The 12170-nt window shown below is 38.7% G+C and overlaps 2 protein-coding genes across 2 annotated transcripts; one reads left to right on the top strand and one right to left on the bottom strand.

Moving 5' to 3' along the window:
* Positions 1–1884: 1884 nt before the first annotated feature.
* LOC131971762 (acidic mammalian chitinase-like) lies at positions 1885–5523 on the top strand. The gene is made up of 11 exons (XM_059333350.1): positions 1885–1909; positions 2085–2114; positions 2231–2432; positions 2587–2643; positions 2733–2898; positions 3181–3305; positions 3474–3597; positions 3741–3926; positions 4118–4237; positions 4835–4976; positions 5073–5523. The coding sequence occupies exons 1-11, from the start codon at positions 1885–1887 to the stop codon at positions 5363–5365; spliced, it is 1470 nt and encodes a 489-aa protein (XP_059189333.1). The 3' UTR covers positions 5366–5523.
* Positions 5524–5676: 153 nt separating this feature from the next.
* LOC131972246 (major facilitator superfamily domain-containing protein 4B-like) lies at positions 5677–8846 on the bottom strand. The gene is made up of 10 exons (XM_059334043.1): positions 8553–8846; positions 8255–8453; positions 7789–8031; positions 7501–7663; positions 7219–7334; positions 6926–7099; positions 6689–6836; positions 6528–6598; positions 6270–6390; positions 5677–6167 (listed from the first exon to the last, which is right to left on the bottom strand). Exons 1-10 carry the CDS (start codon positions 8780–8782, stop codon positions 6073–6075), a joined length of 1560 nt encoding a protein of 519 aa, XP_059190026.1. The 5' UTR covers positions 8783–8846; the 3' UTR covers positions 5677–6072.
* Positions 8847–12170: the final 3324 nt, after the last annotated feature.

The raw sequence follows: 12170 nt of genomic DNA on the forward strand, positions 1-12170 counted from the left end.
ATCCAAAGTGATTAATACATTCAAAATGTTACCATGGTACTTTGAAATGGTTTCAGTCCAAATTAAATTGGCATTGCCAAAACATAGTCATAATACCATGGAATGAGGAAACTATAAACTGTAATGAAAGAAATATTTATGTAACAAATACCACAATGAAAGACATATTATGGTTGTGTAATCTGAGCTGATTGTGTCACAGAGCAGTGGTTTCAGATTATAACAAAGTTCACATGCAGGTAAACTGTCATGCCAACAGGATCACACTGATTCATGCAGCACATTTTAAAACATCACTTTTTATTACAATCTGTGAAGTTAACAGTAAATGTATCACTTTTTACTCATTTGTAGTATTGGTAAAAGCAGAGATGAAAAGATTATCTGAGTTTAAGAAGGAAGCTGGATACGAATGTTTCCTTTAAGGTCAACCCACAGATGAAAAAACAGAAGTAGGTGACGCATGACTCTGAGTAAGTAAAGCAGAATGAAGGTTACAACACCTACAGCAACAAACCTGTTTTTCAAAACATCCTTCATAACTATGGCGTACATAACCTATTAAAGATATGCGTGTGAAAGTTTTATCTGATAGTTACTGCAGGAACATATATACAAAATAGCCTCAACTACTTGGTGAAAGACATTTTAAGTTTGTGAATATTCAGGCTGAAATTGGATGAGGTCACAGTGTGTGTGTGTGTGTGTGTGTGTGTGTGTGTGTGTGTATTTTCCTTTAGTACTGAGCTGATGTATAATTTAAGTACATTTATGATCTGTGACAGATTAGTCTTTGATTTTCACCTTGGGGGGGAAAAATCTTAAGTGCTAAACTTTCCTGACATGATGAAAAGAACTTGGTTAAAACTTAAATTGGACAGTTTTTCACTTTTAAGTGGGAAAATCACTGAGTAAATGAATGTCAACCAGACATTTATTGCACAACTATTTACAATTTTGAGACATGCCATGAAGAGCAGATAGGTTTGTTTTGGAAAAGCAAACGGCATTTCTTCTGGCTTTCCAGCAGCCAAGGTGTTTTCTGCGGACACCAGCATATCTTTCTTTAAATATTACATTAACTATTAAAGATAAAGAAGGCTGCATTATAATGGAAGCAAAATGATTAGATAAGTTCTCCATTTACTTTGTGAATGCTTTCCATTTTAATGAAAATCGCTCTTCATGACATATCACGATCCTCTTTTCAGCGTGATTAGAGTTGTCAAACATATTTATCCTCACATATCTGCAGTCGGAGCAGTTTTTCAAAGGCAATTTTGCCCGTTGTTTATGCCAGTTGACTTCTAATGAGTTATGTCAACAGCAAATTGACTGTGTGACATGAAAGGCATATTTAATAAGATGCCATAGATTCATGCACTTTAGTCAAATCGACAAACATCTGTCTTTCCTCTTGTTTTGTTGTGCATGCATAGATAATACACTTAAAAAATTAAAATGTTTTATTTTCTGATATGATGAGCTAACAATATGTGTTAAGCCTTTGGCAGGTCAGGCCTAATTGGTAAAATATAATGTATCTAATTCCAAACAAATTCCTGAAAAATTCTGCAGTGTTCTTTTGGTGTTTGTTTTTTACTTTTAAAACAAGCCTAGCCAAGCATATGTTCTGCTTTATATTTGCTTTGTATTATGTTTAGTTTGAATAAATAAGTCCTTCACACAAGGAGAAACTGCTTGTAAGCATGATAAGTAATCACACATTACTCCTTAAGTGAGCACATTTGATAATCTTCTCTGAAACAATCTTTTGCAAATAAACACCGTCTTGGCAGATGTCCCGTTTTTCAGTAAGTCTGAGCAAACTAGGTGTATAAAAGCAAGTGCACCTGTGAGATGACCTCCTTGTACAAGGTAGTCATGGGCAAAGTACTGTTTGTGGCGGGTAAGTCAGTGCTGCTGTATTTAAAAACATTTTTCTCTTGTATTTCTAGCAGTGGTCTCCTGGTAATTGCTATTTCCAGGAGTTGGATATATACAATCTTTAGAGGGCAGTTTTGAGCATTTTTCCAATAAATGTATTTTTTCTCAAAGATAACATGTGACTTTTAATTTTACAGCTCTGGCCCTGCTGCTGCAGGCGCAGCTTGGTAAGCAATCCATGAATATGGGATAGAGTATGCATGTTTAATTTACTTTTTATGGTCAGAAATTGCATTGCAATACACGTTTGCTCTGTAAATATTAAATTTCTTTTCAATCAAAGGATCATCCTACATCCTGTCGTGCTACTTCACGAACTGGGCGCAGTACAGACCACCTCCCACCATATATATGCCCAATGACGTCGACCCATGCCTGTGTACCCATCTTCTGTATGCCTTCGCCACCATTAAGAACGGCAAACTGGCAACCTATGAGTGGAACGATGTGGAGCTCTATGGTCAGTTCAACGCCTTGAAGAACAAGTAAGTCATAAGAAAAATATGTTACCTCTTAAATAAAATGGAAATTAGCTCCGTAAAGAATGATGAAGAAGAAGTTTCACTAATAAAGCATGGTTAGGAAAGTAGGAGTGTTTTTAGTTGTCACTGCAGTGTAACATGTATAATTTGTTGGCAGGAATGGCAACCTCAAGACTCTCCTGTCTGTTGGAGGATGGAACTTCGGCTCTGCAGGGTGAGATTAACGACAGGTATCTGCAGACTTGGCATTTAAAAAAAGTGGTGATATTCTCTTTAAATACATTTCTTTTGTTCCTACATTAGGTTTTCAAATATGGTGTTGAGTGCTGCCAACCGTCAGACCTTTATCAACTCAGTCATTTCATTCCTGAGGAAGTATGAGTTTGATGGGCTTGACATTGACTGGGAGTATCCAGCCAACAGAGGAGGCGCTTATCAGGACAAGCAGTTCTACTCTGTTTTCCTGGAGGTTTGTTTGTTGTGTCTGGTTTACCGCTCCATTTATTTTCTTTTTTTTCCTCAATAGAATTTGAATTATTTCAAACCTCATAACAAATAAAGCTGCTCAAGCTTGCCTCAATTTCTTTGGGCCACAATAAATCCCTGTGGGTTTTTTTACACTGTGCCCTGTGCTGAATAAAATATACATAAAAGCAAAACAACTCACATCCTGACCATGTAACAAATCATGGATTATGAATCCTGGAGTTCAGTTAACACTAAATATTTTATATCTGTTGACATTCAACAGGAGATGAGAGCTGCATTTGAGAAGGAGGCCAAGCAGAGCAACAGGGCTCGTCTTCTGATGTCTGCTGCTGTGTCGGCTGGAAAGGACACCATTGATTCTGCTTATCAGATTCCCAAGCTTGGCCAGTAAGCACTTGAAGCAATGTTTGTGGCATTTCTAACCTTATTCACAGCAACATAATGAGTCACAGTTGTACGAAACAACTCAATCTAACCCTTTCAGTATACATGATCAATGATAAGCTTGTTAAGGCTGCAGTGGTAACTCCTTCTCCTCTTGTTTTTCTCTCCCAGGGCTCTGGATATGATCAACGTCATGACATATGACTTCCATGGCTCCTGGGATCCCATGACTGGCGAGTGTAGTCCCCTGTTCAAAGGCCCCGAGGACCAGGGTGGCTTCATCTATTTCAATGTGGTAAGTACTGAAACATCCTCAGAAACAGAGTATTTACCAAAGTTGTGACTGTAGTATGCAAGATATATCTGCTACTACATTAAAGCATCCACAAAAGCTTTCTAGTTCCAGAGCCACATCTATTTCCAATTCCTTCTTTCCAGGACTATGCCATGAACTACTGGAAGAGCCAGGGCGCCCCAGCTGAGAAGCTGATTGTTGGTTTCCCAACATATGGCAACACATTCACTCTTAGAAACCCTGCTAACCACGGTGTCGGAGCAGCTATTGCTGGCGCTGGAACTCCAGGAAAGTACACACAGGAGGCTGGAGAACTCGCTTACTTTGAGGTACGCTTCCTTATCATTGTAATAAAGTAAAAGAGAAAGAGCTTGAATATTGACGGCGGTTCAGTTAGTTAATATTCTTCTGTTCGCCTGATAAGAGAGCAGGTTGTTTTATCACAGTATTACAGACTCTGGATGAAGAAGTGAATGAGTTCTTAGGCTAGTCATTAATGCACTGCTTTGTGAAATTACAGATCTGCGGCTTTTTGAAAGATGGAGCCACTGAGGTTTGGAACCAGGCCCAGGATGTGCCATATGCCTACAAGGGAAACCAGTGGGTGGGCTATGACAATATGAAGAGCTTCCAGATCAAGGTAACCGAACTGCACAGAATATTTGTTTTACCATTTGACAGTCCAATCTGTTGGCTGTTGTCAATTACCTCCAAGCTAAAGATGCTTCCCAATCTATATAAAGAGTCAAGACTTATTAAACATGATAAAATGTGAAAGTTTTCCATCTGTGCAGTAAATGAAATTGGCAGGCAGGAGCAAATCTATTAGTTTTCTTCTTTTTTTTTTTTTTTTTAACTCAAATACCCCCTGCTATGGGTATTAAGTATGCCAGAACAATACTAAATATGTCCCAATATGTAGTATACAAAATGCAATATGCCAAAAATACAGGTATGTCCTACTTCATCTGATCACATTCACATTATGCAAGCAAGCATGCCTTTCTGACCAAAAATCCTCTGTGCAGCATATACATGGGCAGGAGTGTCAAAGTTGAAAGGGATCAAATGTATGCATGTTGCATGCAACATTATGTATAAGTGCAGCTGCAGTATGCATCAAAAGGAAAAAGAATAAGTATGTGATTAGGAAGGCACCTGTGTCAATGCCTTCTGATGAATTTGATGTTTTTGACCTCAAAATGCCTCCCACAACACCCCTTCTGACTGTCTGCAGGTTGACTGGCTGACAAAGAGTAACTTCGGAGGTGCCATGGTGTGGACCCTTGACATGGATGACTACATGGGAACTTTCTGTAACCAGGGAAAATACCCACTGATCAACGTTCTCAAAAAGGGCCTTAATCTGGAACAAGCATGTAAGGCATTCATTCAGTGGTTATCATTGGTGATCGATGTGAATCAAGTGTTCTCGGAAGAAACAAAACAATTAAATAATCATTCATGTTTTTTAGCCTGCGCCCCTCCTGCCACTCCACTTCCTCCAATCGTAGGAATGAGCACCACTTCCGGCAGTAGCTCTGGAGGCAGCTCTGGAGGTGGCTCCAGTGGCGGAAGCTCCTCCGGTGGAGACTCTGGCACCAGTGGCATGGACAGCGGGTTCTGTGCTGGGAAGGCCAGTGGCATGTACCCTAACCCAAAAGACAAGAACCAATACTACAACTGCAGCGACGGCAAGACCTACTTCCAGAACTGTGCTGCTGGTCTGGTCTTTGACGCCTCCTGTTCTTGTTGCAACTGGGCCTAAAGCTGAAGTTATAGATTGACTGGTTAACTGTTCAAAGGCTGGATGACTCTGTTTTACATTTGTTCTTAGTTCTCAGGGGCCAACTTCTCTGAGTACAAAGTCCTTCCTTCCACATTGGCTGTCTAACAATGTAAAACCTGAGGCTGTCCTTTGGACTAGTTAAGTTTGAAAGCAAATAAAATAAACATCTGAATTGTTGCATGTGTGTTGTTTGTATCCACATTCTTTCCCTTGTTGTCAATTATAAAATGTGGTGTCAGGATTGTCTCTTTCAATCAATAATACACTATATTCACCATATTAACCATTTTAATACACATAGTATACAGTATGCCATGTACATATGCCAAAATATATGCAAAAACATATTAAACAATATGAAAACAAAATATTACAATTAAAACAACAAAACAGAAAAAAAATGATCATAGTTTGGGAAATCATAATACAATATAAAACAGATTCTACAATTTGATGAACGCTGTGATTTAGAGAAAAATAATCTACTAGTTTGAACTATAAACTAACAGGAGCACCTTATCTACTTTGCAAATATCTAATTTTCACAATTAAAGTACATCAGCAAAATGTTCATTTAGGAGGCTTTGGTAAAACATCTTTGATCTTCCATCTTTGATGATAGACTGTTGTAATACCTCAACCCCTTACAGTAGCCAGTAAAGGACAAAACACAGCTGCTGCCCTTCTCAGCTGCTTCCTGCCTCCTCTTTCTGTTCTGTTTTGGCAGATCCATTCTGCTCTGCTGCCGGTTCCTCCACCATGGCTGACTTTTTTGATGTTCCTGTTGGGATGCAGAGGTAGTACGAGTGGGGGATGAGGAGTGTGAAATGAATAAAAACAAACCTGAGGCAGCAGTGTACGAGTGGGCTGGCTGATACTGTACCTGTGAGGTAATTTCTGTGCATTCGATGGAACAGCAGGAGACCAATGAAGACGATAAAGCCAATGCAGGCGATTATCATTCCACACAGCAGGAAGCTGTAGCTGCCTTGAGTCTGGATAATCTGGGCATGAGATAGCAACATTAAACTGCTGAACACTAATCTAAATCTCTACTGGAATTGTTTTTGCAATTATAAGCCTATTTCTCTACTTTGGCACATTCTTTTTCTATAATAATAAAGATACTCATCAGACTTACTGAGCCAACCAGAACCTGCATTACCATCTCTCCCATCCCCGCACTTGTCACCAGGACTGATGTTGCACATCCTTAAAAGAACAAATGTATGGTTTATATCCTCTTCTTGCTTTGATTCTATTACTGTGTCCTAATTATTATGCTGTAAACATTCATTTTACCCTGATAATCAAGGATGTCTTCAGTATAGGCGAGCATACAAGGGAATATGCTGCTGAGGAAAAGCCCGCATAAACATGTCCCGGCAAACAGAAATGTGCTGCTGGTGTAGAAAATAAGCAGCATCAAGACGGTAACAATAGCACCTGCCTGTAACAACAAAGAACAGAGAGTATTATGAATTATGTGTCTGACCTTGAAGTTTCATTGTGCATGTCTTATGTATAATGTAGCCTTACCAGGTTGAACATGAGCAGTCTGACAGGCTGGAAACGGTACGAGAGAGGAATGGACAACAGACGTCCAGCAGTGATTGCTGCCCAAAAGATACTCGCCAGGTAACCTGCTGTCTTATGAGGCAGTGATATAGGTGGTGCTACACCATAGGTGTACACGAAGCCGGCATATGCCCCCTGAAAGGAAAAGGCAGATTCTTTCATATGCTCTGCTTGTATGAATTCATAAAATGTTATGTTGTAGTAGTAAGTGAAATACTAGTCATATTATTTATCTGCAGCCCTCACTCACTCACCACAATACCATCGGTCATGAAGAGCACCATCCCACCGAGGATATGAATCATGAAGAAGGATACTGGCAGCCCGCGCAGGTTATCATTCTGACAGCAGCTAAAGATATCCCCATGACCTGCAACAGAGCATGAGGTCACAAATGACAGATTGTAGCATGTGAAATGGCATTTATTGTGATTTTCTTTTTTTCATCTCAACCGAATGAAAATCCACTGAAGAAAGTGTGCATTATTCATCTTAAAACAGGAGTCCTGAATAAAACACTTCCTCTATGTCTTTACCTCCAGCTTCATGTTCCCTCTGCTCCACATCAGAGCCCTCGGCCCCCTGCTGGTTCTCCATTGCCAGTTCATCTTTGTCCAGAAGACGAGGTGTGCTGCTGGGGCAGCATGGGATCAGCTGCTCCCGATACATCAGGAACAGGACTGCAATGGGCACGGGCAGCTGAGGATGCATGAATAATATTTCCAATTTTGTCATTTTCAACCATTAGCTGAAAAATCGACTTTATAAAAAAGTTAATTTTGAATGTACATCTTCTACACCTGTACACCTTTTCAGTGTCTTACATTGATAAGCGCCATGATCCAGAAAGCATAGTGCACATTGGACTCCTCTTCCCCTCCCTCATGGGGCAGGTCACTCTGAGTTATGTTGTGCTCTGCAATGGGACTGTTTCTCAGCACGTTCCTGAAATGATGAATGATCTGAGTCCCATTCTCCGTATGATTCCCACATCCCGTTTCTGAGAGGAAAGGGTCTGCAATCAGTGGGCTCACCAGGGCTCCGAACCCAATGAAGAAATGAAGAGCCTGCAACAATGTAAAGACAAAAGCCAGACACATTACTTTTTTTTGTTTTTTTTTGTTTTTGTTTTTAATCACACAATTGGCTTATAACTTCAGAAAATAATCCTCTTAAATATTCCATGTAAACATTTTGGTTACTCTGAATTATATTTAAAATTTTGTCTGCTATTTATGCCATCAAGTCAGTACTTCTACATAAAATGTATGTGAATACAGGTTCGTTTACCTGTAAGAAAACAGCCGAGTCCCTCTGATAAATGGACACCAGTTGGATGTTCGCGATGGTGTCAATAATGCCCATCGCAAACCCAGACACAGCCATGGCGATGGCAAGCACGAGAACATTATTGCACAGAGGGATGATGGCAAATATTATGGAGATGGTGAGAGCAGAGACAAATAAGGCAGCTAGAGCACTGAACAACCTTTAAGAAAGAAAAAAAAACGGTTATGATGGTATATTTTTGGGGCAGGTTATTCATGCACACCACAAACACCTGCAGAGTTGTGGGAATGATACTTACGTCCTTTTAAAAACACCACCAATAGAGCTGCCAATCAACAAGCAGAACTGCTGAGCAAAGAATACCCAGGTAATCTGACTAAGTGTTGACTTTGTTTGACATTGCAAGTCCAAAATTGTAGGTCCGAGGAAGGCAATGCACAGTCCAAAGCTGAAAAAAACACTCCAGTAGGTCAGTGTGTGGTGGGCATTCCTTTTGAACAGAGTCAAAATCCGCTCATCCACAAACATCTTGACCACAGTAGAAACAGAATTTTTTACAATGAAGTATAACAATCTCAATACGTGTCAGCAGCTCTGTGAAGTTTCGTGGATGCTTTTTGTAGTATAATGAGTGTCTTGATCTGTTTTATAGCTTCTAGAGCCCTCCTCTTGGGATTGCAAAACAGAAAGGATGTCCCCTTGAGTTAATGGGTGAAGTGGAAATTCTTCCAACAATAATATGACTATTTGAATTGTGTCAATGATTAGCACTGAAAAAAAAGACACTGTGTCGAAATGCTACCAGAAAGTTTGCATTTATATCAATGGAAAAATCTGTCATTCAGGATGCTATGACACACAGGTTTTTCATGAACAGGTTGTTTTTTATTTCATATCTGTACAACCCTGCTTGGATGTTAAAATGAACATAATGCGTGCAATAACCTTCCTGTTGTCCTTAGGTCAAAATTGACCTTATTCCAAATTTCCTTATATCAGACATGTGGGTGTCTTTCATTTAAATGCCACATAATAACATTGATACATTCTAAAAAGAAGTTTAAAACATGTGGTAATGAAGATGCTCAGTACACAGAAGTAACTGAACAATCAAATTAAAACATTTTTACCCGGGTGGACAAAACAAAAGTTGCATGGGATGACAATATGAAGGTTAAAATGTAAAATATTGTTACAAAAATGTATTTTACTTACTATGGGAGAATTATACTGAGTGAAAAGCAGGTTCATATGTGCATAATTAAATAATGATTAATTAAATAACATAATTTTATGATATTTTGTTTTAAAATCTAAGACATCATCATTCCCTCTTGTCATACAGTCCTGTGTATGGTCTCATTTAGTATATATCACTGCATATATATGTGTCCAGTACATTACATTTGTCAAAATGTTTTTACTAGCAGGTCAGAGCCTTAATTTATTCTGGGAAATATCTCACCATCTACCAGATGGATTGGCATGAAAAAACTGCATAGACATTTATGAGTTCCAAACAATGTATCCCACAGACTTTGGTGATGCAGCTCTTCATTCACCATGCGGTTGATATTTTGGTTCTGAGTCATATGTTTCAACAACATTTGACTCCAAACTTGTTGGTTTACCGTAACATTTGGCACAAACATTAATTTAAACATTTTAATCTAGAACCACCATATCATCCAAAAGAGTAAATTTGTCCTATATTTTGTTTATGCCCAAATAACTGCACAACTACTGACAGCAGCCCGTGTCGTTCTTTGTCTTTAGTACTAATTTGCAAAAGTTAGCATGCTAACACACTAAACTAAGGTGTTGAACATGGTGAACGTGATACTGCGCTCGCTAAACATCATCATAGAGAAGTTAGCATACTGTCTTTATCAGTGACATTTAGTGGTGTATGGTAGACTGAAATTAAGTTAATGTGAGTAAAGGGGTTAAGTCTCAATAATTGTTAGCACATTTGATTATTGTATCTCCTTGTCTTTTCTTGCCAATGTGCATGTGTGGGTGTCGGTCTGAAGTTCAGGAAGGCCTCTTAGGATGGAGAATATGTGTGATACGATACTACAATGTTTAGCTTGACCCCATTCAAGAATGGATGTCAGCCTGCCAAGAAACTGGCATCTTAAGGCTTATGCATGATTTAGATATTTTTGATTCTTACACTTGACTGTTATTGTGGATTAAAACATTTGTATTCTATACGTGTTGTGTTACTTGGCCCACAGTGGTATGAATAAAAGAAAGGGCTTAATACCTAATCCCTGTAATGATTGCATAGGAGAGGCAAAGCTCCACTGGTTGTGGCCAAATATGGGCTTCCGGCAAGGTTGAAACAGGGAAACTAAAGAAATCACAACACAGGCTTATTCAAAAAACTGTGAATTTAGTCATCTTTAAACTTTTTATGAAAGACTCCGCTAAAGGCACACTGGGTTTTATATATTTTCATTTTGATGACATAAAAATCTTTGTGTTTGATTTACTGTATCAATTTTTTAAATGTGCGATTTACAGCTCTGAGTAATCAGTGAATTATTTCATGACATGCTATTTTCTTGGATCATATCTTGCTGCTGCAGTGGGCCATTAAGCTACGTTGCAAGTTCACTTGTCTCTGATTACAGAAGTATGACACATATCTATGATGTCTGTTTTAAGTTTCTCAGTATGACACATTTTCCTGTGACTGTTTCTTTTTTTTTTTTTTACAGTGGTGCTTATGGCAAAATCCCATAGACTACAAAACTAAGCTGTGTCACTGATTTGCCAACGAGCTCTGCGAGGTGAAGATGCTGGTCAGGTACTAAACCCTGAGAAATATGTGTGTTTATACAAAAGGCATTCATTAACATCCGCTTCCTCTTCTGGAGATAAAGCAACACATGATTACTTCTTCAGGTAATTGTCAACTAACCTGATCTTAGAGGTGTGCAAGGGGGTGTTAAAAATCAACAGCAGCTTCTAGTTACTGAAGTAGGACATCTGTTTTTGAATTATTTACGCAGGTTAGATTAAGAAGAAGCACTGTATTTGTTTGCTAATTGAGGAACAAAAAAAATCCTTTGGTGCTTGAGGATGTGATAGAGCAGTCCAATAAGTGTACAGCTACTCCAGATTTTTGTAAATGAATGTAATCCAACTGAAATGCTTTACCGTACTTTTGTTAAGCACTTTCCCTCACCCTTGCAGATGTGTTGAACATCTTTACTAAAATTAGAAATACTATTCTTGGAATAATAATTTGTGTTGTTCAACAAAAATATTTACTTGTTAAACCTTAAGATTCTTAAGATTATGTTTACTCCTTCAATGTCTTTAAAAAATGACAAATTTATAAATATACAAACGCTAATTATTTCAAAAGTATAATTGCTTGACACAAGATGTCCCCTACTTCACTTTAAAGTCCATTCTCAGTTGCTGTGCACTGAAGGCTTAGTTTTTACTTATTACTTATCAGATTTCAGGTGACTAGATAAACTTTTTCCATTCAGCAGAAACATGGTAAAACAGCCTTCCAGTGTCAAGTCTGCATGTACATCACTTTGCACAGTGAAGCTCCAACACCTAAGTGAAATAATGGATTTTCTACACACACTTTCAACACTAGATGGTGTAAAAGTATTGCATTCATGCTCAATTCAAGGAAAAATCAATCAGGTGTGCCTCTTTGGAGAGACAAGGTTGCTCTCTCTATCTTTCAAACACACACAGAACACAGCATTTCTTTTTTAGTCTGACACATGGTTTGCTGATGGCAGCCACACAAAGAGACAAGACATCAGTAACCGGGTTTAAAGTGAACAAAAACAGCATTGCCTCGCTCCTCTCTGTCTCATCTCCATAGGCTGACATTTAGCCAACTCTCAATCAGAGGCCTGAGACAGTGCCAGGACAATGT

Source organism: Centropristis striata, chromosome 5, assembly GCF_030273125.1.
Source record: "Centropristis striata isolate RG_2023a ecotype Rhode Island chromosome 5, C.striata_1.0, whole genome shotgun sequence".
NCBI lineage: Eukaryota > Metazoa > Chordata > Actinopteri > Perciformes > Serranidae > Centropristis > Centropristis striata.